The sequence below is a fragment of the Chelonus insularis genome, unplaced genomic scaffold, assembly GCF_013357705.1.
Source record: "Chelonus insularis isolate UGA/USDA-ARS -01 unplaced genomic scaffold, ASM1335770v1 contig_8_pilon, whole genome shotgun sequence".
NCBI lineage: Eukaryota > Metazoa > Arthropoda > Insecta > Hymenoptera > Braconidae > Chelonus > Chelonus insularis.
Genome location: NW_023276778.1, coordinates 389,098 through 414,555, shown reverse-complemented (window position 1 = coordinate 414,555; position 25,458 = coordinate 389,098). Strand labels below are relative to the sequence as shown.

The 25,458-nt window shown below is 31.8% G+C and overlaps 1 protein-coding gene across 11 annotated transcripts in view; it reads left to right on the top strand.

Moving 5' to 3' along the window:
- Rim (Rab3 interacting molecule) overlaps positions 1-25,458 on the top strand; it is a 244,107-nt gene that overhangs the window by 182,329 nt on the left and 36,320 nt on the right. For 8 of the 11 annotated variants that reach the window (XM_035091932.1, XM_035091936.1, XM_035091933.1 and 5 more), the window contains 2 exons: positions 6,032-6,249; positions 19,113-19,252. In XM_035091932.1, the coding sequence (XP_034947823.1) occupies positions 6,032-6,249; positions 19,113-19,252 (358 nt within the window). Of the gene's footprint in view, positions 1-6,031; positions 6,250-19,112; positions 19,253-25,458 lie in introns of those variants that run through there. The other 3 variants (XM_035091938.1, XM_035091931.1, XM_035091937.1) reach the window with 2 other exon arrangements.

Here is a 25,458-nt window from a genome sequence, read left to right as displayed (position 1 = left end):
CCCAACCATATTAATTTAACAGTTTCAATTTTTTAATCTTAATTTGCTTAATTTCACGACTTGGCCCATGTGAATACCATTTGTCTACGTAAAGTGGGATACTGCATTAGTACACTGAGAAAAAAATTTCGTTAAATGAAAGAATTTTTTATTCAATCAATAAAAGAAACTTCGAATATTCTCAAGATAATATTTTATTCAGACTAATAGTAGTGTTATCAAAAATATATTTTGTCTTTTGTTTCAATGTTGCGACAAGTTCGAAAACAAATTTTCAAGGTTACGACAAGAATGAAAACAAATGACATTTTATTCATTTGAGTAAATAAAATGATTTCAATCAAATATTCATAATTTCGAAGAAATATTTTTTGCGACTATTTGAAATTTCGATGTTAATAGTCGAATGAAATATTTTTTGTATGAAGTAAATTTTTTTCTCAATGTAGTCCAAGAGCAGTGCGAATTCCCTTTGCATTAATTTTAGAAGGGTTAAAAAAGTTTTTTGATAGCGGTTTTTCATAGAGGTTAATGAGAAGAGCATTTGTGCCAAATGTCATTGTTTGGAAATGATTTTTAGTATTATTTTTCAATAATTAGAATTTGGCAAAGTGCATTTTTTGACCTTTCACTGCTTACACAGCGTGAACCGTTCGTTTTTTCGAAAAAAAATGTAGATACCTTTTTGTACAGAATTGAATTTTCCATGTGCCGTGGAGCGCCTTTTTAATTAATTATTTGAAAAAATTATGGGATGTTCAGAATCGTTTTCGCCGTTGGAATTTTGAAAATAATTAATTTTTTCGATTTTTTATACCGTCGTAAACGTCTTTTTTTCTCTTTTTTCTGAAAAGGCTGAAAATATTAATACTTTGAAAAATTATCAGCAGCAAACTGTTCTAACTCCATTTGGAGAAGATAAAAAAATTTTTTAGATTCTTTTTCAGCAATATTTATAAACAATTTTTATAAACAATTGCTGAAAAAAACAATTTCATAAAATTTGTTTGAATGTACATATTATTTGATAAGTTCTGTAATACATTCTTTCTTTTATTTTCCTTTCAACTTCATCGTAACTTTACTTTTTAATTATTTATAAAAAAAATATTATTTATAAAATTTATGAATTTCAAACTGAGTATTTCTGGATAATTTTAAGTGCTTTTCTCGATCACATTATTTAAAAATTCATAAATTTCTATTTACATTGTTTTTCGAACATTTTTTTTATTATAAATAATATAACTTACGGAATATATTTTTTAAAATAAGTTAATACACCAAGTAATCGTTAACACTTGGTGATTTTTTCTGAAAACTTTTTTACCCTTAAAAATATATTATTACATTTTATTTATTACTTTCATTTATTTTTTTTTATTTTCCTACATCAAGAGATACGGTAGTGTCTTGTGCGCCAAACATAAATTGCCGCCATTTAGCCCTTATGTCACGACGAGGCACTACCGTGTCTTTATACAAATTATAAGATGATTTTTGCAGGTTATGATTTTTTAATTTACAATTTTTTTCTTATTATAACATAAACATGGGCTGAAATTAAGAATTTGATCGCGAAGCGCTCGTTGACTTTCGATTAAGCATACTATGAAGTATTATCATTGCTTTATTCATAATATACGAAATTGAAAAAATTGAGTAAAATGAGAGTTTATTCATGGAGCAATCATACGTTTTTTTTTATCAAGTTGGTGATCAGAGTTTTTAATTGCTATGAAGTTCTCTCACTAACAGATTTATTTTTTTTAATATTCCTTTCCAGTTGATATGTACAAAAAATGGTGAAATCTCATCAAAAACAGCCCCCTCTTTCTGGGCTGTACAAAAATGTGCGCCAAACATAAATAACCCCAATGATGAAATTACAAAAAGTCCTAAAATCATCAAACGCCAATTATTTAAATCTACAAATCAACAATATTCAAAATGAATTATTTTCTTCGGTTTTTTTTTTTAATGAATGCATACATTCGTCTTATAGTCTAGTAGCCGTGTGAATTCATCGTGCATTAATTATAGAATAAGCACTTTTCTCATGCGATTTGGTACATTGTACGTCTTTTTTCAACAATTTTTACTCAATCTAGAGTATATTTGAGTTTTTCAAATATTTCATTCTACACGTTGCAACAGTCATCGTTTAAGTGACCTCCCGCACTAGAAGGCCCGCCCCTTGACAATTAAAACGTGTAGAAATCGCACGAGAAAAGTGCGTAAAATTTATTTTTTCATAAAAAACTATAAAAAATAATTTACAAATTCGAAATAATGAAAGAAATGTAAAAAAATATTTTATAATTACTAATAAGTAATTATAAAATTTTGTTTGAGAACATAAATAAGTGACAGCTAGTTTGCAATAATAATGGAGTAACTTAGAAAAAATATATGAAGTAAAAAAAATTGTTTAAAAAACAATTGAAAAACAAGATTATAATTTTTCGGGATGCATCATTTGAAAATGCATCGTTCAGTATGAAAAATGAATTTTCCAATAACCATGATTGTTATGGAAACCTTTTTTTTCATAAACAATTAAAAATGACTTCACCCCCAAAATGAGGGTGAAAAAATCCAAAAACAACATTTGAATTTGTTCAGTACTAAAAAAGACTTTTTTTAAAAAATGAGATAGCCATTTTATAGAGCAGGAAAAATTCTATCTGCTCTTAAATTGGCTATAAAATGTGCTCATAAACAAAGAAATTATAAAGGTGCAAAGTTCACGAAAAAAATTTAAAAAAAAAGACGCTCCAGATACTATAAAAAATCGAAAAATTCTTTTTTTTTTCAATTTTAATTGGAAAATGTTCAGAAAACGATTCTAAACATTCCAGAATTTTTCCAGATTTTTTTAGATATTGGAAATATTTGTTTTTTTTTATGTTAATTAAAAACGTGCTCACCGGCATATTTTGTCGGAGCGCCCGAAATGCTCGATTTTCAGCGCGCCTTCGCGGCGCTGTTCATTTTTATCGGTCCACGATAGACAGGTGCTCTCGCAGACTTTTTTTTTATATCTCCTACCGTTCTCCCTACGTAAGCGGTGAAAGGTGGAAAAACGCTATTTGCCAAACTTTGACACTCGATAAACAATAGTAATTATTGTTTCTGAGTAATAAAAATTTGCACAAATACTCTCTCTATCATCCTCTACAAGAATATGTAGCCAAAAAATTTTTATTCTTATTCTATAATTAATGCACGATAGCAGGTACTTTTCGGTGTAGAATTTTCAGATATACCCATCCTAATAGTTCTCGAAATATTTAAAAAACAAATTTCCAAGGGGTTGTTTCTACTCTTTTCGGGATTGGAGTGCTTTTCCCCAAGAAGCTCCGTTTTTGGTCACTTCCTAAATAATTCCTCAATTTTTTAGCCATTTCCATTTTTTTAAAGTCAAATCGCTGAATGCACTGGACTAATTTGTTTATTGCTGGATTCAAAGAAAGAATGTCATTCACAGATTATTCATCAGGATTTCTTATACGAAAACGGGAAGTAAGTTCTCACAAAACATTCGAGTTTTTTTACACAATAATATCGACAGAAGGTATATAACATACTTTTTGTTATTACTATCTGAATACGTACTTGTGTAATTTCTTTATTGAAAACACACATGAATCATGGTAAATCTTTCGAATGGAGTGTGACGTAAAGACTGGATAGAAAATTTAAAAATTTAGGGTTCTGAACTGGTGAGGAGAAATGGAAAAATAATCACTTGATTAATATCATGGAAAAATCACTTTATTACAATTAAAACTAATATTGTCAATATTGCTACTTTATTGTTAACTCATAGAATATTGTCTCCCTCTTATTCAATTGCACCATGACCGTGCTTTCATGCAAGATGATCATCTCACATACTTATGACGGTCAGTCTCAGAAAGAAAATCTATTGTAATTTCTGAAAATAATTAGTTAACGACACTGCAATACCCTCAATAATAATCTTTGTAGACCTCGAAACCTCATAGACTCTATATTTATGATATTCAAGTAATATTAAGACAATAAGTAAATAAAACAACTACGACTCCCCAAATTCTAATTGGTTATTAACTCTTATCTCATAGGTGAGGAATGCTCCAAATTGACATGTTATAACTAAGGATTTGCTTAGTGAATCACTAGCTAGTGACTCCATCTTTGATTAGAGGAAAAGGTTGTGCAGGAAAAAAATAGAATCTTAGAAAGTTTCTACAGCACTTACTTAAGAATTTTGAGTAGTGCTGTCTTTTCAGAAATGTGTTCCCGAGGTCTTTTAGACATTTGGCTCCATTAATGACCTATCTGTATCATATAAGTAATTCTTAACCACCGGAATGATTCTTATTTATACTGAGTTTCTAATCTTTCATTTTTTAAGCTCGGGCTGAGCTAAAAAGAATTATAAAATTTAAAATCATATTAAAAATATAATGTTTTAAGATGCAAAATAATTTTTTTTTATTATCAGAGAGATATCAAGGTTTGTTTGCTTGTTTGTATGATAATTCAAAAACCAAGCAAAATATTAGTTCCATTTGAAAGATGTATTAATAAAGTATTTATTGAAATTGAACTACCAGTTTTTGTTTTATCACGAAAAAAGTAATAATGAGAAAAGAGGATTGCAAATCAATTTTTTTATCAGTATCTTGATAACTAAGCAAGATATTATCTTCAAACTCATTCTATTCTACAGATAACAACGACAAAATATACTGATACCATTTTTATTTAAATTATTTATTATTTGAATTGTCACATAGATCATAAAATAGTTTTTACTTATCAAGGATATTGAATGGAAAGTTGGCAGTTTGGATAAACCTGTCATACCTAGGCCTCTAGTTTCTGTTTGTAACAGATCTTTTTACATTTCGAGCAATGAAAAAATTATTTCACATCCTAATACATCATATGGGGAATATAATCACGACTTTTATAAGTTTTTGATTCTAACCTAGAATTTAAACATTCGAGATTGGACGTTCAATATAAAAAAAAATTATTCCCGTGGTCCGTAATTGCTCTTATGATATAGGGAAGGTATTAATGAAGCTATGTGTACTCGAACTTTTAACTTTTGGTGTCAGTTGCGACAGCACCTGCTATCATCAAATGTTATAGCATTTTAAAGTTACAAAATTTTCATTTATTATTGCTTGTCAATCTCTAATCTTAAAATTCCAAATACAGATTTTCCATCATTTTCCACATGAAACTTTTTATTCTAAAATGATCATCATTTAATACTCATGCTTTGATTACTATTTTTGAGATGGTCACCATAAATAAAAAATTCTAAGTTTTCATTTAATGACACTATGTTTGACATATACCGGATGTTAAAGTTATATATTTCACGATATACTTGTAACTATTTTAAATGTTTATAATACAACACTATAGTATGAAGTCTCACATTATTTTTTTCAGTTTATTACATCTTAAAAATCATTTTTTTTTTATTTTTATCGTTGAATAATCACTAAATTTAACCAATTTAAGATTTATAAAAGAATGAATTCGCTTTTAGCATGATTGCATGTATGGTAAACAAGCTTTGTATGATTTGAAATGTATTACAGCATCTCTAACTTAGAATGTATCTGTTACATTTTATTTACACTATGAAATGTACTCTAAAAAATTTTAGTTGAAAAGTTTTCAAAGCATCTTCTTCCATCACGGAACACTTGACATGAGTTTTGATTGCTTATGTTTCAAAAACGTATCATTTTTTTCTTTCTTTTAAAAGCTTTCGTCGAAGGTCTAATTATTTATAGAAAACGTGTCCTTAATATTGTTTGTTGAAAAACTGTTTATTTTAATTTTTATAGAAAGTAATCTAAATTACTGTTCACAGTGATTTAAATTAACACAATGTAGGTTTTTATACACTTGAATGTATGTTGACAAAATATTTGATTTTATTCTTGATTATTTCATAAAGAAAAATAAATAATAATATCAAAAATAACATTATTAATAATATTCTTTTTGAAAACAGCAGTTGGTCTCCATGTTTGAGATCGACAGGAGAAGGTGGTCAACTTAGTGAGTTCATTGACGGCCTTGGACCAGGTCAGTTGGTTGGAAGACAAGTACTTGGAGCTCCTTCACTTGGAGATATACAGTTAGCTCTAAGTCACAAAAAAGGTTATTTAGAAGTTGAAGTCATTCGTGCAAGAGATCTTCAACCGAAACCCGGCAGCAAAGTCCTTCCAGGTTCTTATTTTATTAGTGACTTCTTCTATACTACACATTCGTAACATTTCATATATACTACACAAACTGATCTTTTATTTTAGTATGAACATCGTCCCTTAAAGAAACTGTGAGTACAATATATAATAGCACAATGCATTTGTTTAAAAATTGTGATTTTTTTGAAAATTTCCTTCAGTTATTGCAAAATATATTGGCCACATGCAAATGTGAATGAGGGACGATGTATATTAAGTATGGAATCAATTTTTACAGTCTATTTGGATTTAATTCAATATCAATACGATTTTTGTGCCTTTCATTCCGAATCTTAAAATTTTCTCTACTCTTAGGCTAACTTAAAAAATCTGTTTCGGTATTAAATCAGTTGGGTTTAAGTTCTTTTGTCAAAGGAAGGTATTCTCATCAAAAATAGCCTTACGAGATAAAGTTCTCAAATCATTCACAGCCAAGGATTTCAATTCCTAAATATATTATGTTTATTAGAATTCAGTGGATTATTTATTCTTAGAAAAATCATGTACTTAATAATATATAATAAAGATAATTTTGGATAGAAAAACAATTTTTTTGAAAGAGGCTTTCACATAAATATCAACAAATAAACATGAATCAAGTCAGAACTTAAAATTAAAAAAACGATCAAATCGAAACAAATTTAGTAATTTTAGTTGTAATTTATCTTTTAAAAACTTGGCATCACTTTTGATAAGATTTTACGACTTTTTGTACGATAAATAAAAAAATTACAATAAATAAATTTAGTCGACTAGATTTTATAATAATGAATGCACGAACTGTCAATACGTCGATACATGAACACAGCCATAAACATTGTAAATAACTGACAAAAGAAGAAGAAATCTGAAATAAACGGTTAGAGAGTTAATTATTTAGTGACGAATTAATTCAAAACATTCGTTTTATCAAGTAATAAGTTTTCAGCTACATAGTGTAGCCCCTCATAGATACACTTTTAAAAATTTTATTACTTTTGCTTCATCTTTGACCGTTCTCAGGATATCGCGATTTTTTATACAAAAAATTATTTACATTTATAATTTAGCGCCTCAGTAATTACTTTGTATTCCACTTGCTTAACTATTTCCATATGTGGAAATGACTATAATTAGGCAGCAACTTCATAGTAGTACTAACTTTATAAAAAAAAGTCGAACGTTTGGAAACAAATTCTTTTTACTCAAATTGTCGTCCACGGAACGTGACTCATTTTTATTGTCGTAAATAAATGATCTTCAGGACACAATAGTAATCGGCATTTCGCATCGTTGCTGATCAATGAGGTTTTCAAAGATTTTTCTATAAAGTTTATGTCATAATCGCAGAGAAATTTCAATTTTAAAAAGCATAAAATCGAAGATAGTGATCTAAGCAGAATAGAGACATGGCTGTGCCTTTGTCACTACCATTCATACTGCTAAAATGAACGTGTCTCGTGATCGATTTGCTATTTATTACATTATCTGTTTTTGACTCCTTTTCGCTGGAAAAAGTTATCCGCCGACATTCTTGCTACGTTTTGTATTATGAATAAAATAATTTTACATAATAAAACGCAGTAATTAAAATTTATTTCGTCGTACCTTTTTTGAGGTGCTTTCTGCTATAGCTAATAGGACAAAAACTTTAAGTAAAGTCTAGCCTTGAGGCTGGGCTGAAGTCACGGAGCGGCCGATTTTCCCTATCTAAGTACATATGATCGTAAATTCCTTGTTTTTTTGCGAATTGATGTTTTCATGTAAAAATTTGGTTCCAAATTAAAACTTATTCTATAATGCAGTATGCTAGATCGCAATTTTAATTATTTAATTGATTTTTTTTATTGAAAACGTTAAAAAGATAACTGAAAAACTATGAATTAATTTGCCGCGCTTCAACGCCAAGATGGCTCCGACAAGGTTATGAAAATAAATCGTTAATTATTTAGTTTTATCCAATTCCAGCTCCTAAATGTCTTCTAACGTACTCTTAGCAACATTCCTTAGCATTAAATTAAATAATGTCAGATAAAAAACTTGAATAATTACAAAAAAAATATTAGAAACCTACGATTTGAAATGATTTTCAAAGGAAATTCGTTCACAGAAGTTCAACAGATAGCAGCGCCGTGATCACAGTTGACCGCAGTCTACCACATTCGAAAAATGCTTAATCCGCATACAAAACTGATAGAGCCCTGCATTTCGATGGGTAATTGGTGTATGTATATGTGCGAGTAATACATGTATACCATGTAAATGGAGTACTTTACATTACAATGCTCTACACTTCGGTGACTATTGCAGTTAATGTAAATGAAAATAATAAGACTCATTAAATTTTGAACCTGAGCGTTATGTTTTAAGGGTCGCGGAGTCCGAATATGGTGTGAGAATCACGGAGTTGGTTCGTGTTTTTACAGAAATCAGCGATAATGTTGAAAATTCAAGTTTTTTGTATAATATGGTTTGTGTAGTTAAAAAAAATGCGAAATCCTAATGTGCAATGAAAGCAATTATACAAAAAATATCTCGCTAAATTGATATAGTCTTTACTTAGAGTTAGAATTACCAGTTGATTTCATATTTTCTCATCATACGAGTATACGATCGTTGAAAACGCAAAAGCTCCAGTTGTTGTGCTTTAAAAAAATATGCTAAACCTTAGAACTTCCAATTCTATTTGAGTATAATTAGTTTCTGAACTATGATAAGTTATTCTTTGTTTTCGCGTTTTCTTAGAATCAGACGTTCTTTTTACATGATTTACTTCGTTCTTCACTGAAATTGCCAAGATGAGGGGTAAAGTAATCTAAATGTAAATGAACAAAATGTAACTAAAGATTTATTGAACCTTCTAATTTTTTATAGCCTTTAACTAGTTTATCCACAATGACTTTGTAATCATGACTCTTATTATTGCCTAAAAATTTTTATATTCTGAAACTTAGCCAAGCAGATTTCATATCATCATTTATTGCATTAACAAAGTTTTTATCCTTAAGAAAAGAACGTTTTTGAGGTCCATTGGAAAGAAAATTTTTCCTCTCAATTTCCCATCCGATATATGAAGGAATTTACACTTCAATAATTGGAAACATGCTTCTTTCTTGTTCAATGCCTTTACAAACTGCTTCATTAAATCAAGTTCAATATGAAGAGGCGGAAGAAAGACTTTTGTAGGTTCTACTAATAGTTAGTACAGTATGTTTTGAGACCCGGGTTCCAATTGTTTCCGTTTAGGCCATTCAATTTTTTATAGTGATTTTCTCTATTTCTGCTATCTCATAAATACAGAAAATGAGAATACTTCGTATATCTTGATTGTTGACCCAATAACATGGATATAGTCTTGAGATCATCACAAATTTTCCAGTTATATTCTGCGTACTTTATTTTTTTTAAAACAATTTTCTGATTGGAATATTCTACTTTTAAACTAACAGAGTGAGTAATAGATACTGGTGCAAATTTGTTTGAATTATGAAGTAATACGACCTTCATACTTTGTGTAAAAGAATCAATGAACAACCTCCAATCTTAATCTTTGTATCAATTTGGTTTTAATTAATCTACTAATCCTCTAACGTTAAAACAGTTTACCAAGTTATCTTGTTTAAAAAATTTTCGAAACTGTTCTTTTATTCGATAAAAGCTAGCTTTAGTTTTTTTTCTAGCATATTGATTTTTTTCAAATCTGGTGGTAATAGTTCAGACGCGTCTTTCGATAAACCTAAACTCCTAACTAGATCATTCAATTCTTTCTATCACTATAAACGGACCGATTTGCTCTGGTTAAATGGATCATATTCTTCATCATCTTGATAGTACTCGTTTGTTTTAGTATTTAAATCTTCTTGTTTATCTAAATTATCATCTGTTGACAATTGAATTACTGCTGAAATAACTTCATTTAATATTTGTGCTGAGCTACTAGGATCTTCTTTATTTAACTGAGCAGGCTTTTTGCTTTTGAGAACAATAGATGCTTTAGTTATGCATAAAGCTTAAGGATATACGATTGTGGTACTTTTGCTAAATTAATACCTTGTGATGCAGAGATAAGGATTTCTAAGTTTGCGGAGAAGTAGAAGTTTTATTGAAAAAAGCCACAATGATATACAAAATCCCGCACGTTAGGAATCCTTGTCCAATCACAGGTTAGCCAACCGTCCCAGGGAGGATAACCCTTATACCTCCATAGGCCTAAGTGTAAGGGCTTTTCGACTCTGACAGGGATAATATCAACCCGTCGTCGAACACATTACGGCATCATTCCCACATCCTAACACCTGCCTGCAAGCATTGCGCTTCCACTGGCATCGGTACCTCGGAAGACTGGTAAGTAAATCATTTTACACATCCATTTACAGGGCAATTGCCGTCACTTTAACATCTTTCGAAGTAGCAGCAATTTTGTAACTTCAGATTACAATAAGAAATCATTCTATTATACGAAATTTGCCAAATCATTAAATGAGTCAAAAAATGGAGTAGCGTTGCGTAACAAGAGCGAAAATTGTTCTTCTAAAGAAGAAGTCCAGTTTTATCAGCTGCACATGATCCATTTTATAGATATACTAAATAAACGAGTACTTCGATATATGAGTTCATACTCACAGATAAAAGTAAATAATCTAGTCATAAGTCTAGGTTTACCGAAAGCAAATTTTGACTTTAAATATAAATTAAGCAGATCTAGAAACACATATTCTGAATAATTTTTTCTACAAAAACTGGTATTTTTGCGTTTTCAACGATCGTATACTGTGTAATGACAAATATCCGATATTTTCAGCATTTTTCCTCTATGATGAGAAAATATGAAATCAATTGGTAATTCTAACTCTAAGTAAAGACTATATCAATTTAGCGAGATATTTTTTGTATAATTGCTTTCATTGCACATTAAGATTTCGCATTTTTTTTAACTACACAAACCATATTATACAAAAAACATGAATTTTCAACATTATCGCTGATTTCTGTGAAAACACGTACCAACTCTGTGATTCTCGCATCATATTCAAACTCAGCGACCCTTAAAACATAAAGTTCAGGTGGTTTAATCTTTCACGCAGGATACTTTTTTTGTAGGCCTGTATTATTATTACTTCCATTAGTTATGAACGTTATAAAACAAGCTCAATTCAAAATCGGCGTATTCAACCATGTTGTTGACGAAAGGTTGGAAGTTAAATTAACCTAACCGTTTAAGGATAGGGATGATTGTGCCGGAACAGAGCTAAAAAGGTCGTCAAGTTCATAAAAATGTATAATCTTTATTTTAGCACTAACAATGAACAATGTACACTGTACTACTTGTTATTTCACTGGATAAATGGACGAATGTCTCTAGAATTAACTGAATGTTACTTGTAATCACTGAATGTTAACTTGAATGTCCGTAAAATACTGAACTTGGTGTGTTCGGTATTATTGACCTCCCACACGAGCTTAACACGCTTCTTAAGTTAAGAAAAGATATGATTGTGCACGTGGCGTTAGCCTATCAATGCAATGCAAAATGAATTTTATTTGAATACTTGAAATTACTATGAATTCTCTCAAAAATTTTATTGATTTAATTGCAGAATGAACTGATGAATGTTTCTGTTGATACAGAATTACACTAATACTTATGATTGACTTAGAAAAGAAAAATTTTTGAGAATAGAATCAAACATGTAATTGACGATTGATAAACATGAGTATTTAATTAAAAGAATATTGGCTTCGTAGTTAAAGCATTAGACTTTTTGCAGAGCATGTTTCAATCCCAGTCTCAGCCAATTTTTTTTTCTTTTCTGTTCAGTGAAATTGAATGTAATTATAATTTTAATTAGTCAAAATTAATCCTCAATAACAATGTAAGTTTTAAAAAAAAATTTTTTTTTCATTTCATTTTCCATGAGTCTTCCCAGTTTCTGCCTAAACAGGCCTCAGTCGGTACCCCTTGGGTCCCTTCGGACTTGCGGTTCCACGTTGCTCACCTCCCTCGCCAGAGTGAAGTCAATGCGTCGGTGGTCCAATAGAGTTTCCTTTTCGTCCACCTCAACCCTCCTGACGAAATCATAAATTTTCGCCGTAAAAACAGTTATGTCGATGACCTCCTGCCTGATCGAGGTGACAAATGTAGGTTCACATCCTCTGTTCAGGACTTCCAGGTTGTGAGGTATTCCAGTAAGCTAGCCCCTCCCTCGTTAATGTCACTTCGGCCCATATATCACTCTGGGGTCCCTATCACCTTTACAGTTCATAGAAGCTCTCCTTCCCTACAATAAGATTCTTGGATCAGGGAAACATCTGTGTGCTTCACCGCTAGATCACGACAATATAGTGCCGCGACTAGGTAGCAGTAATGCAAATTAATCTGCGAAACCTTTAACTGCCCCGATATCACAGGGATCTCAGCGCTGTTTGATTTCACGTGTTGAGGACAGGATGTGGGATGCGGAAGTATATGGAAGCTGTTATTCGTGCGTAGATGGGCCAGCCGAGTCACCGTCCTCTCTTACGCCCTCCTCCGTAAGAGGGTTACCGTATGCCTCCTCTTTCCTTTCGAAGGAGGTACCACTTTGGAAGTCCCTGCCACCGGTAATTATCTCTATTCATGTGTGACCTGTTTCCCCTCCGCAGCTTTTGGCGTCTCGTGAAAACGAACTCAGCCTAGTCCACAGTAAAGACTTATTTCCAACCTTTTTAAGAGCTTCAGCGACTCGTCGTCCACACTAACGACTAAAACCTCAAGGCTTACTCCTTCCAAGACCTTTATGGAGGGGACTATCTCCTTGAGCCAAGTGGCTGCTCGTTCATGAAGATAGTCCACAAGAGCCCTCTGTTGAGGTTATGTTCCTCAAATCTCAGAAAAGTGTCATTTTTGATGGCATCGTTCAGGGCCCGAAGGAGTTCCGGCACTGGCATTAGTTCTCCTTGCTGCTTACTGAGGGTCACAGAAGGGTAAATGTCCAGTACGATGGCCACCCACTTGCCCTCCGCAGCCTCTTCAGCGAAGCTGCTGAGTCTAGATGCTATGCGAGCCTTCTTTGCTCGACATTTCACGCCAGGGAAGGAGGGGGGGGGTGCAATCCTCTGACCTTTGCCTTTTGGTGTTACCCGTGGCTTCAGTAGAGGACCCTGACTTGCTGGAGCTAGTAGCCCCGGTATCAACCTTAAAGTCAGTCCCGGTTCCACTGGAAATTGCCTTGCCTTCGCTCTGGGTGTGCTAGCCCTGGATTTTTCCAGTTCGAGCAGCTTCACCTTCCTCATTGTCTTCTCCTTTGTCCCGCGAAGTTTTTTCTTATTGAGGCCTAAAGGTGAATTAGGTTTATCGAATTTCTTCTCCTGATTTTCCTCGCCGGGAACAGGTCGTTCCTTACAAGGCAGCTCCTTTTGCGCCTCGCCGCCCTTGCTGGTCCGTCCTGCCGCGGCTTCACCAAGTCCTGTCTCTTCGTTAGAAAAACCAGGACCCCCACTGCTCCGAATGTCAACTAAATCGTCTATCCGAATCCCACGAGTATTAAGGAAATAAAGGTCCACCTATGCAGAGCCTCTTGCACAGTTAAGGCTAGGTACAATGGAGGGTCGTCTGGTACCCCAAGGGCATCGTTTGCGACACAGTGTTTCAGTGTCGTTCAGTCTTCAGCACGATGACTTACACCTTGACTTAGGGACTTGGTCAACGGTACCTCTTAAAGTGCATACGCACCTAAGCTGCACTCGCTAGCAGCTTCTCTCGTGTTTGCACTCGGTAAACCTCGTGGCCCCCGAGGCCTCCACTCGGTACTACCCGGACAATGCTCCTATCCGCCACTTGGAGATGCACCCGGTCAGTGCTGGACCAATGTTTCACTCTCTCGTTTATAGAGATCATGGAACCCCGGAGATTTTTGCTTATTAATATTATAAACACATTCTATTTCCCTTAAGAAATAAGAAAAAAAAAATTTTCTGTTCTTCGTTAATTTCATATTACATGCTTGGATACGCAGATTTGGTGACGTATATGTGCGGTACAGAAAAATCGAATGAGAGTTTATTCATGGACCAATGATACGTTTTTTAATCGAGTTAGTGAATGGAGTTTTTGATTGCTATGAAATTCCGTCACTCATAGATTGTAAAGTTGGTAACTAGTCATTTTAACTTAGGCACGAATAAACAAATGACTTAAGTATTTTCTAAATTAATTTATGTTTCTTCAATATTCTTCTCTAGTTTACATGAACAAAAAATCGTAAGATCTCATCAGAAACAGCCCCATTTCTTTGAGCAGTACAAAAATGTGCATCGAGCATAAATAATGACAATGATAGAACTACAAAAAGTCTATAAATCATGAAAGCATGAAATTTCGAACATATTTAAAATACGTAAGTTCATTAATAATTAACAATTTATTTTAAATAATGTTGATTCTTAGATTTAAATTATTGGTGTTCACTGATTTTAGGACTTTTTGTGATGACATTACCTTTACATCATATTAGTACATGTATTACTTATACACAAATTACTCGTTAAAATCTGGAACATCATCAGTTCTCCATACGGGTTAAGCATTATTTAAGCATGGATGACTGAAGTCAGTTGAGATCATGGTGCTGACATCCATTTAATATCTCGAAACTAATTTACCACGAAAATCATGCTAAACCGTAGTTTTTTAATTTCGTTTCAATAATCGCATCTTATTACCTGAAATTTTTGAAAATTCGGAAGATGGCGAGAATTGCGCTAGACAACATTTAGGAGTTGAAGTTACGTAGGGATTAAATGATTCACGATTTTTTTTTATAACCTTGCAGCAACTATTTTAGCGACGAAGCAAATCCATGGAAATTACTCAATTTTTTTTTTACTTTCTCTAAAAAAAATCATATGCATAATCGAAATCGTAATCTGATTCATTGCAACATAAATCCGTATGGTTAATTCTCGATTTTGTTATTCAATGATATATATTACTTGCAAAAACTATTATTATTTCATTTTTTCTGTTTAAATTTTAATGGATTGTAGGGATATTTTCTATTGATATTTTCAGTAAAATTTTCTACTGTAGAATTTTTTTTTTACGCATCTTATGTATCTTAGAAAATTATTCGCTGTCAGAAACAATATCACTTGCACTCTTATTACAAGTTTAGTGAACAAACACCACAACTTAAAACACTTCTACGTTTTTTACACAAACTAATCAACTTAATCGTTCCTCGAAGAAGTTTAAGAAAATACTAAAATTGAATATGCACGGACCTTAAATGTACCCGAAAAGTGCGTACTCTTAAATAGAAGAGAATGATTTTTTTCGTCGATAATGGGAATTGAGGCTAGTTTTATTACTGTATGGAATTTTTTCGTGTGAAAACAAGACTACGCTTACGTGTTCATTGATAGTTATCCGAATCGTAGGCATATGTCGTCGGAAAATTAGAGGTTCTTTTTTTTGGGGAGATTTCACTAAACATGCTTGGTAAAATTTACTCAGATGATTTTGTAATGATTCATACGCGTAGTTTGTATAATTTTTCAGATTTTGAAAGTAGCATGCGGTTAACATAAAGTTAAGGGTATTTTTTCACAACAACTTTTCTTAACAAGGGTATCAAAGACAAGTATCGGTAAAAGATACTAAAAATCTCATTAATAGTCGTGGTGAGAGATAAAAGGTTCTGTACGATTCTAAAAAATCATTCACTTATACTAACAGAAAGTACCATAATGTCAGGTTTAAAATTTCTGAGTAACTAGTAATTTTTATAGTCAGCGAAGAATTACTATGACACGAAGTTATAGATTCAGGGAAAGATTACGTCTTTCTGATAGAAACCTCTTGTGAATTTTCTCTCAGTGGATTTTAAACAACAGCTGCATGAGAAGCCACTATGCTGGTATGCATTAATTTTAGAAGGGCTAAAAAGATTTTTTGACAGCGGTTTCTCATGAAGGTTAATGAGGAGAGCATTTGTCCTGAATATCATTGTTTAGAAATGATTTTTACTATTATTTATCAATTATATGATAATTTAAGTATATTCTCTCGCCGACTTTTTTGTGAAGAATTTGATTCCCTACAAAAAAGGTATCCACAATGAACGGTTCTCGCTATGTAAGCAGTGAAAGGTCAAAAAATGCACTTTGCCACATTTCAATTATTAATAAATAATAGTAAAAATCATTTCTAAACAATAATATTTAGCTAAACATGAATCTGAGGTTATATTGACGAAAAGTAAAATGGCGGTGCAAGATTTTGGACATGATATGTGAAACTGAAGTTTTATTTTAGACTAACCAGACAAACATTATTTTATTGCATATTTCAGTCTGAATATTTGTACACGAGGGTTTTGAGGTTCGTAGATCACAAAACCAAAGTTATATTTGCAAAATTTAAAATGGCGAATCTAAGATGGTGGAAAAATATGTATTACTGGCAATCGGACAAATTGGATCCACTATCTTGAATATGAAAAGTACCGAAACACTAACATTAGACTCGTGATCTGTGACCTTGAAAACCTCTATGAAACCAAATATTTCGGAATTTGATCGAATTCTACGAATTTAGTCCGCTATCTTTGATCCACTCTTTTATAATTTGTAAATCTAACCTCAAATTTGTAATTAGCCACCACAAAAAGACAATCAAGTACAAAAATTCAGACCATAACATGCAATAGAATTATGTCTGATCGGTTGGTCTAAACGATTCTATTGCACAAAATTTAGGCTGCCATCTTGGATTCCGTAATTCTAAGCTCATATTCGTGATCATCATCCCCAAAAACCTCGGTATACCAATTTTAGTGAAATTTGATTGAAGTTTACAAATATGGTCCGCCATCTCGGATTTGAAAATTATAACAATAGAACCTCAGATTCGTGATCAGTGGCCCCAAGAATCACCGAGTACAAAATTTTAGATTAAAATATGCAGTAAAAAAAAGCATGACTCAACGGGTAAATCTTCACGAGAAACCGCTATTAAAAAATTTTATTAACTTTACAATGAGAGCAGACATGATTTGATGGCAACAATTTCGATATGAAATCGATTCGTTCAAAAGGAAAATACGATTTACAAAATATTTTCGTGTTAGTCTAATAGCCGTAAGTTTAAGCCCTATGGTATAGTACATCAATTATAGAATGAAAATAGATCTTTTTTGGTTGCAAATGATTAAAAGGGGTAATGAGGAGAGCAATAATCTAAATTTTTATTGCTTGTGTTTTTTTACCTTTCAACGCTTACGTAGCGAGAACGGTAACGGTTACAAAAAAAAATTGATCTTCTCCGTAGAGAATCGAATTCTCTACATAAATAGTCCGTGAGAGCAGAATATACTGCTAAGTGCTTGTTTAATTAATTAATCTTTTAAATAATCTTATGACGAATTGGTGAATAATAGAATCACTTTCTAAGTCGTATTTTCCTATTGTGACCTATTTATCTCCTGTTAGATAATCAAAAATTAGGTTTGATACAAGAAAGTCTAGATTAAAAGAATGTGTTATTTCGGAATACGTTTTACTAGTTTTCATTTATGATAAAAAAACTTAACCCTACAAAATACATTGACTTACTAATAACTATGAGCAAGTTATCTTATTGTTTATTGATAAAGTGTAAGAATTGTCTAAACAAAACATCAATTACTACACAATTAACTTCTGTAGTGATAGTCACACATACAACTGAGTTGTTCGTTCGTGGGTTTGTAAGTGTGCCTGTGCGTGAGGGTCTATGGCGTCTTCACCGGACACAAAGTTGCTCTACCTGGACCACTAACAGTGTTTAGACTGATTAGTTTAGTTCATGTTTGTTTATTAATTGTTTAATGAGATGTCAGGCTACGAATCTCACGATTGAACTTGAGTTTTACGCACAAATTGATAACTCTGTTGTGAGACTGACTGTGAGAGTCAGTTGTGAGAGAGTTAACTGCGCGAATTGCCTGGATCTAACTGATGCTAAAAGTATCTGTCTGCGTGCTCGTTGGCGTTGTTAGGAATATAGAGTTGTCTGCTGGGCCATGAGAGAAATAATTCATTGTGATAGGTCCCGTGAGTCGACTTATGCGCCGGTGGACAAGTCCAGCATTAAACAAATTCAAATATTCTTAGACTGACCGGCTTAGGGTCCTCCGAGTCAAGACGATAGGAAAGTTCAGAATTCTATAGGTTTCACGATCACTATTTATATACCTATTCAGACTTTTATAGTCCTATTAGTCTTTTTTCAGGTGGCAGAAATTTATCAACTTTACCTATCCAAATGTGATGTTTCCTATTTTAGCGGTTGAGTAGAATTCCTCTTCTTCTGTCAGTAGTTAGAAGCTTTTATAAAGTTACATAATGTAACATTGTCATAAAGTATATTTATCATTATTTATTCATATAAAGGCCATTTCATTGTGATAAAAATCATGATACCTGTAAATAAACCCAGGTACTGTATTTTTTTCACTAGCAATAAGACTTTGCCCCATTTTTTTTTATTTGTGAGGACGTTACAAGCCACGTGACCATTGACTTAGCTGTCAATTGCGTCATCAGTGATCGTCAAAATTTATATTTCTCATTAAATATTGTCAAATATTTAACATTAATTAAACCCCATAGAAAATTATTTTGGGTTACAAAATTTTCAAGAGCATACAACAATTACAATCATTAAAAAATAGATCATTCCAGAAAGAAACAGTTTTGATTTTTAGTTTCTCCCAGTGATGATTGTACTACATTTTCTCAGTTATTCGCTATGAATCACGATCCCATTTAAAGTTAGATGTATACAATAGATTTATATTTTTAGTCACAATATACTAATGATTAATATAAATAATTACCATTAAACAGCTCCATACGTCAAAGTTTATCTTGTCAACGGAAAGAAATGTATAGCCAAAGCAAAAACAACAACAGCGAGAAAAACACTAGAGCCTTTTTACCAACAACCTCTTGCATTTCGGGAGAATTTCCAGGGTTGTATACTACAGGTAAATATTTTCAATATTCATTTTTCTTTATCAATTAATTATTTGAGCGAGCATCTTATGGAATATAAAACAATATAGTTAAAAGTAAATTGTTATTAAAATCTTAAGAATATAGATTATTCTATTCGTACTGGAATGACGTGCATAAATTAAAGAATAAGAACAAAAATTTCTTGGTTACATATTCTTGTAGATGATGATAAAGAGAGTATTTGTGCAAATTTTTATTACTCAGAAACAATAATTACTATTGTTTATTGAGTGTCAAAGTTTGGCAAATTGCGTTTTTCCACCTTTCACCGCTTACGTAGGGAGAACGGTAGGAGATATAAAAAACATCTTTTTTGTAGAGAATCGAATTCTGATTAATATCATGTTTGGTTGTGAACAATAATATCTAGTCAATATCGACTTTATTTTCAAATGAAATTGTTATTGTTTGGCTTAAAAGTATTTCAAATAGCTTATCTTTTTATTTCTTTCTTAGTTATTTTGTTATAAAAAAAAAACGGCTCGATCGAATTCGTTCAAATTCCTTTCAGGTCTTCTTTATAATAATATATTTCGAATTAATTTTGGTTGAAGTCGATATCTCAATTCGTTCTTGAGATATCGAAAACGAAAAAAATGCTGACGTTCGTACATACATACATACATAAATACATAAATACATACATACATACATACATACATACATACATCCATACATACATACATACATATATACATACATACGTCCACACACACATCATTCTAAAAATATGTCAGTATGCTTGCAAATATCTTGAAACATGGAGATTTAATAAAAATGCAAATTTCACCAATCGACCCAATTACAATAACTTCCTAATGGAAAGTTAATAAAGGTGCAAAGTTCACGTAAAAATTAAAAAATAAACGACGCTCCAGATACTATGAAAAATCGAGAAATTCTTTTTTGTTTTCAATTTTAATTGGAGAATGTTCAAAAAAAGATTCTAAACATTCCAGAATTTTTCCAGACTTTCTTAGATATTGGAAATATTTTTTTTTTTTTTATGTTAATTGAAAAGGCTCTCACCTGCATATTTTGTCGGAGCGCCTGAAATGCTCGATTTTCAGCGTGCCTTCTACTGTACATTTTCATCTGTCCACGATAGACAGGTGCTCTCGCTGACTTTTTTGTAGAGAATTCGATTCTCTAAAAAAAAAGATTCTCCCTACGTTCTTCCTACGTAAGCGGTGAAAGGTGGAAAAACGCAATTTGTCAAACTTTGACACTCAATAAACAATAGTAATTATTGTTTCCGAGTAATAAAAATTTGCACAAATACTCTCCTTATCACCCTACAAGAATTTGTTTGTTGCGGTAATATTACGTGTTCCTATACTCTCCTATATGAAATTACGATAACATTTATTTTACGTAGTGTATAAGTGTAATTTAAACGAAATCATAGAAAAATTCGATTGATCGACAACAAACGCTATGATTAATCAATACAAAAACTACCCGAGCAAAATACTTGAAAAGATGATATGGATACAGATTCTAGATTGTTCAAAAATATCAAATATTATAATTCTTCAACACCTTTAAATGACTAAAACATTACACGCAGAGAAATGTATAGTAAAAATTACCCTAAATTTTATGGTAATTTGGTGACACTGCAGGGTGACGATAAAAATTACTGTGCACATTGTAAAAATTACTGTGCACATTGTTGAATTTACCAAACTGCATAGTAATTTTTAGGGTGAAATTAGAGTAAAAATAACTATGCAGTTTAGTAAATTCAACAACGGCAATTTTTGCATAACTAAAAAGTTATTACTGAAAATGTGTAGGTTTTCATAAGAAATAATTATTTATATCAAAAAACTCAATGACGCGTACATTTTTCGCCTGCGATTAGTTTTTTTCGAATTCTAATGGAATTTTACATACAATAAACCTTGGTTCAAAATGGGAGGTTAGATTCGCTAAGTAAATTGCACCTTTACTGGACCAAGAGTGAAGTTGGCCCCTCCACATAGTTGTAATAATAATAATTCCTTCGATTTGAATAATCAATGATAACAGAAAAGCTCTGACGATCAAAACAAGAGAGTATTCCCAAATAAATACTACAAAGATTACCAAGGTCCATTTTTCATTCACAATTAAGAGTAATAGAACTTATCAGATTAGTTTTTTCTATTTGTTGAAGAGTGAGATTTTCCTTGTAATGCACTTGAGTTGGAATTATATATATAATATCTGCACAAGTTTAGCCTCAGCAAAATTTTATTATTTTATTTTTACTTTAAAGGATACGAAAAAATTTATAGGCATGAAAGTAAATGATAAATTGCTTAGTTTCGTGTTTAATTTGCGTTGAATAATAGTGATTTTTATCAAAAATAAAATTCTTGATGGGTAAAATTTTTTTGGGACAATTCTTGTTTACCTCTCGGGAGTTTCACTCATGCATTACTTTTATCGCAAAGACTCACAATATCATACAGATATACATCAATCTCCTGAAGATAAATATGCATAATTTTTGTCACTATTATTATATCTTAAAATATTCATATTGTGTTGTAAAATAGAAATATTTGAAGAAAAGAAGTAAGTCTAGAGTTTACTTTCTTGCATCAGTTAAGGTTAGTCGTCGTTAACGATTGTCTTGATCTCAATCATTCTCTTGATTGATGAGTCAATTGTAACTGCAAGAGGTTCTAGACGCAATAACACTGGAGTTCACAAATGAATTTAAAATTAGTCGCTAGACGTCTGGTTAAGATTATTCGCATTGCAGGAAATTGATAAAGAGTTGGAACATTTGTAAGAAGATTTTTCCAAAATTGTTAATTTGGCTATTAGGGTAAATGAGGACTTTGCATTCCGGTTGGGATTTAAATTTAAGCTAATGCTCAGTGCATGAGAAGAAGAGCTAGAGAGAAGATTTTGACTCACAAAGAAACCTCGCGAGGTGGTCACCGTCGATTTAGCTGGGGCTTCTATATGATCGACGTCGAAAATGATGAACCACAAATTTTTTTTCCGCAGAAAAATGTTTTGAAAGGGTGAAAATCACCCCCAAAGTTGACACCCTATAATACAACACCTATTAATACACTTATTCATTTTAAAAATTCGATTTTGTATATCGTGAGTTATGAAATTTTGAATGTGAAGTACCACTCGCATGTAAAAAAATGTATAATTAAAAAATTACTACGTTTTACAGCATAACATAGAATTTTTGATGCAATTATGCTTAAAACTAATTAGTAGGTAAACATATACTTAGAACTATAGCTGTAAAATATATAAATTAATTTATTCCTTGTCGTTGATTAAAGTGTGAGATTGTGCAACGTTGGATAATTTTTAAATGAAATAAGATTGGTAGAATTGAAAACGAGATAGTAGCGCACCTATAGTGATACACCGAAAACGGTTAACATTAACCTAGATCATTTTTTATGTGGGTCTCGTGAGTTTTCAATTAAATCATTATGGATAAAATTAAAAAAATTTTCATGTGGAAAAGAAAAAGAGTCACAGAAAAAGTGTATTTTAATAAACTACGTTTAGTGGAAATTGGGAAAAATCTACGACAAAATTCTATTTAAAAAATTGGATCGTTTGAAGAAAATATGAATGATGGACGTTGTATCATTCATATTGATACTTTTGGAAATAATCAGCATTGTCAAAACTGTGGTGGAATGATTATTTTAGATTTAGAATAGGATCAGTATAAAAAGGTGCAGTGATTATTTTTCCGATTAAATGTCGGCAATGTTTGACAATAAATCATTTTTCTACGGATAAAACTCATATGTCAGCAACGGAATATGGAAAGCTACGGTTCGATTTGAACACAAAATTAGCTATAGGTAAGTGTAAATAAAAATAATCCATTTTTGCACTACTCTGTTCTTATTATCTGCAATGTATTTTGTAAAATGACTCATGTAAATTGGATCAAATTACAGGCACTTTACACGGTGGCATGGAAAATGCTCAAGTTAATAAACTTTTCGCAGCTATGAATATACCGCTAATATCAACAAAAGTTTTTAAAAGACATGAGAGAGAAGCAGGTACAGCCGGTAAAGCATTGACGAAAGATAGTTCCATGGTGGCAACTCGTTTAGAAAGGAAACTCACAATTAAAAATAAAGAAACAATTATGAAATTACTGTAAATACTGAGAAGTTACATTTTTTTCAAGTGTAGATATGTATGTGTGATATTTTACATACATTATTTTTATGAATTTCGATGACAGAATAAGAGCTGTACAACGTATTCGTTGCTATATATTATTATAATGAATCATGATGATTGTCTATTTATAACTTTATAATCGATTTTTTTATGCAATTTTTTTGAAAATTTCTCACATACATATTTACATTATACATACATTTTTTTGAGCCATACACGTATATTATTAATTTGTATAAAAATTGATATTTAAATGAATTTTATTTACATCGTATTGAAATGTTTACATAATTATAATGAGACGACTTTTTGTTTTCTTTTTTTCACAGTCCTACCCACATAAAATCAGGATTTATTATTCCTGATTCTCTTAATTTTAATAAAGGGTCTATTATACGTTTCGTGGCTTCTTTCGATTTGGGTTAGTCAACCAGAGGAAATGGAAGGCAATACGATAGCCTCAATGGGTTCGGTGCATTCAAAGGCAGAGAGACCGGAAAAGTTTTAGACTATATATCTATGCACAGAAAATGTCGATTGTGTGATCTTGGACATAATCCTAACGATCATGACTGTAGACTCAATTTTGTAGGTAGTGCTAAGGCAATCGAACCAGCAGCTGCGGTTACTGTCACTGAAAAAAGTGATTCTTTGAAAGCATGTAAAATGGAACTCGGAGTTTTAGTCGGTGATGACGACTCTTGTACGATTGCGGCTGTACGTAATGTAAGCAATCATGATATTGTCAAATTGTCGGATGATCCGACTCGGATCATAATCATACCTGTAAGGGTGTTTCAAATGAACTTTTTAAATTAAAAGGACGTCACAAAGAATTAAATAATGATGCAATTGAATTTTTAAAGTGCTGTTTTACTTATTCCGCACGACAAAATCAATTTGAACATGAAAAGATGGCTGCTGCAATTAAAAACACTCGTTGTTATTGTTTCAACAACCATGAAAACTGTGGTGAATGGCGTGATTACACCAAGTTAGTGTGATTACATCTAATCCGGCGAATGAAAGTTTAAATGCAATTATGGCAAGCAAAGCTCCTAAATGTAGATTTTATAGTTCTTCTGAGTCTACTGCGTTTCGTTTCGCATTTTCAATCTGTCAAAAAAACATTGGTGAACATTATATCAGTGACATTGCAAAAAAATTACACATGTCACCAGGAAAAAATACTGTCAAACATGCCAAAAAAATAGAAAGAAATATCTGTGAAAGTAAATAAGCCTGCATTCAAAACTCGACGATTATTTCTAAAGAAAAGAAAAACTCAATTAAGGAATAACAAAGAAACAAGAGAAAGGGTTATTTACGAATCAAATATTGGGTTATTCAAGAATGAAACTATTTTGGAAATTCCCAATATCTCTACTATTGACACAACGTCTCTAGCTATTACATATTTTGATTTAGAAACATCCGGTTTTGGTAAACAAGCGGAAATCCTACAAATTACTGCTGCTTATAAAGATCACAAATTTGCTGTTTACATCAATCCACAACGCAACATTTCTGAAAAAGTATCCAAAATTAATGGTTTGACGTATGATGCAGGAAATGTATTATTTAATGACGTTAGGGTTGAATCTATACCTCTTCGTACAGCTATTATTGAATTTTATTCTTTTCTAATTAGAATTAAGTTGAAAATAATTTAAACTGCTTATAAGTGTAATTTTGATCGCTCACATTTAATACGAGCTATTAACAATGTTAATATGATGAAGAATTTTAGTCCATTAATTCATGGATTTAGTGATACTTATGGTATTATTAGGAATATTACTGGCACTAAAGAAAAAGGATCAAATACATTAATTGCCCTAGCTAAATTAATGGATATTCCAACTTTTGGAGCACATAATGCTGTGGATAATGTGATGATGCTCCAAATAATTATATGTAAACTCAATGTAACTGAAGAACATATAATTAACAATTGTGAGCAGTGGGAAGAGTCACTTAACAAACTCGACCGCACATC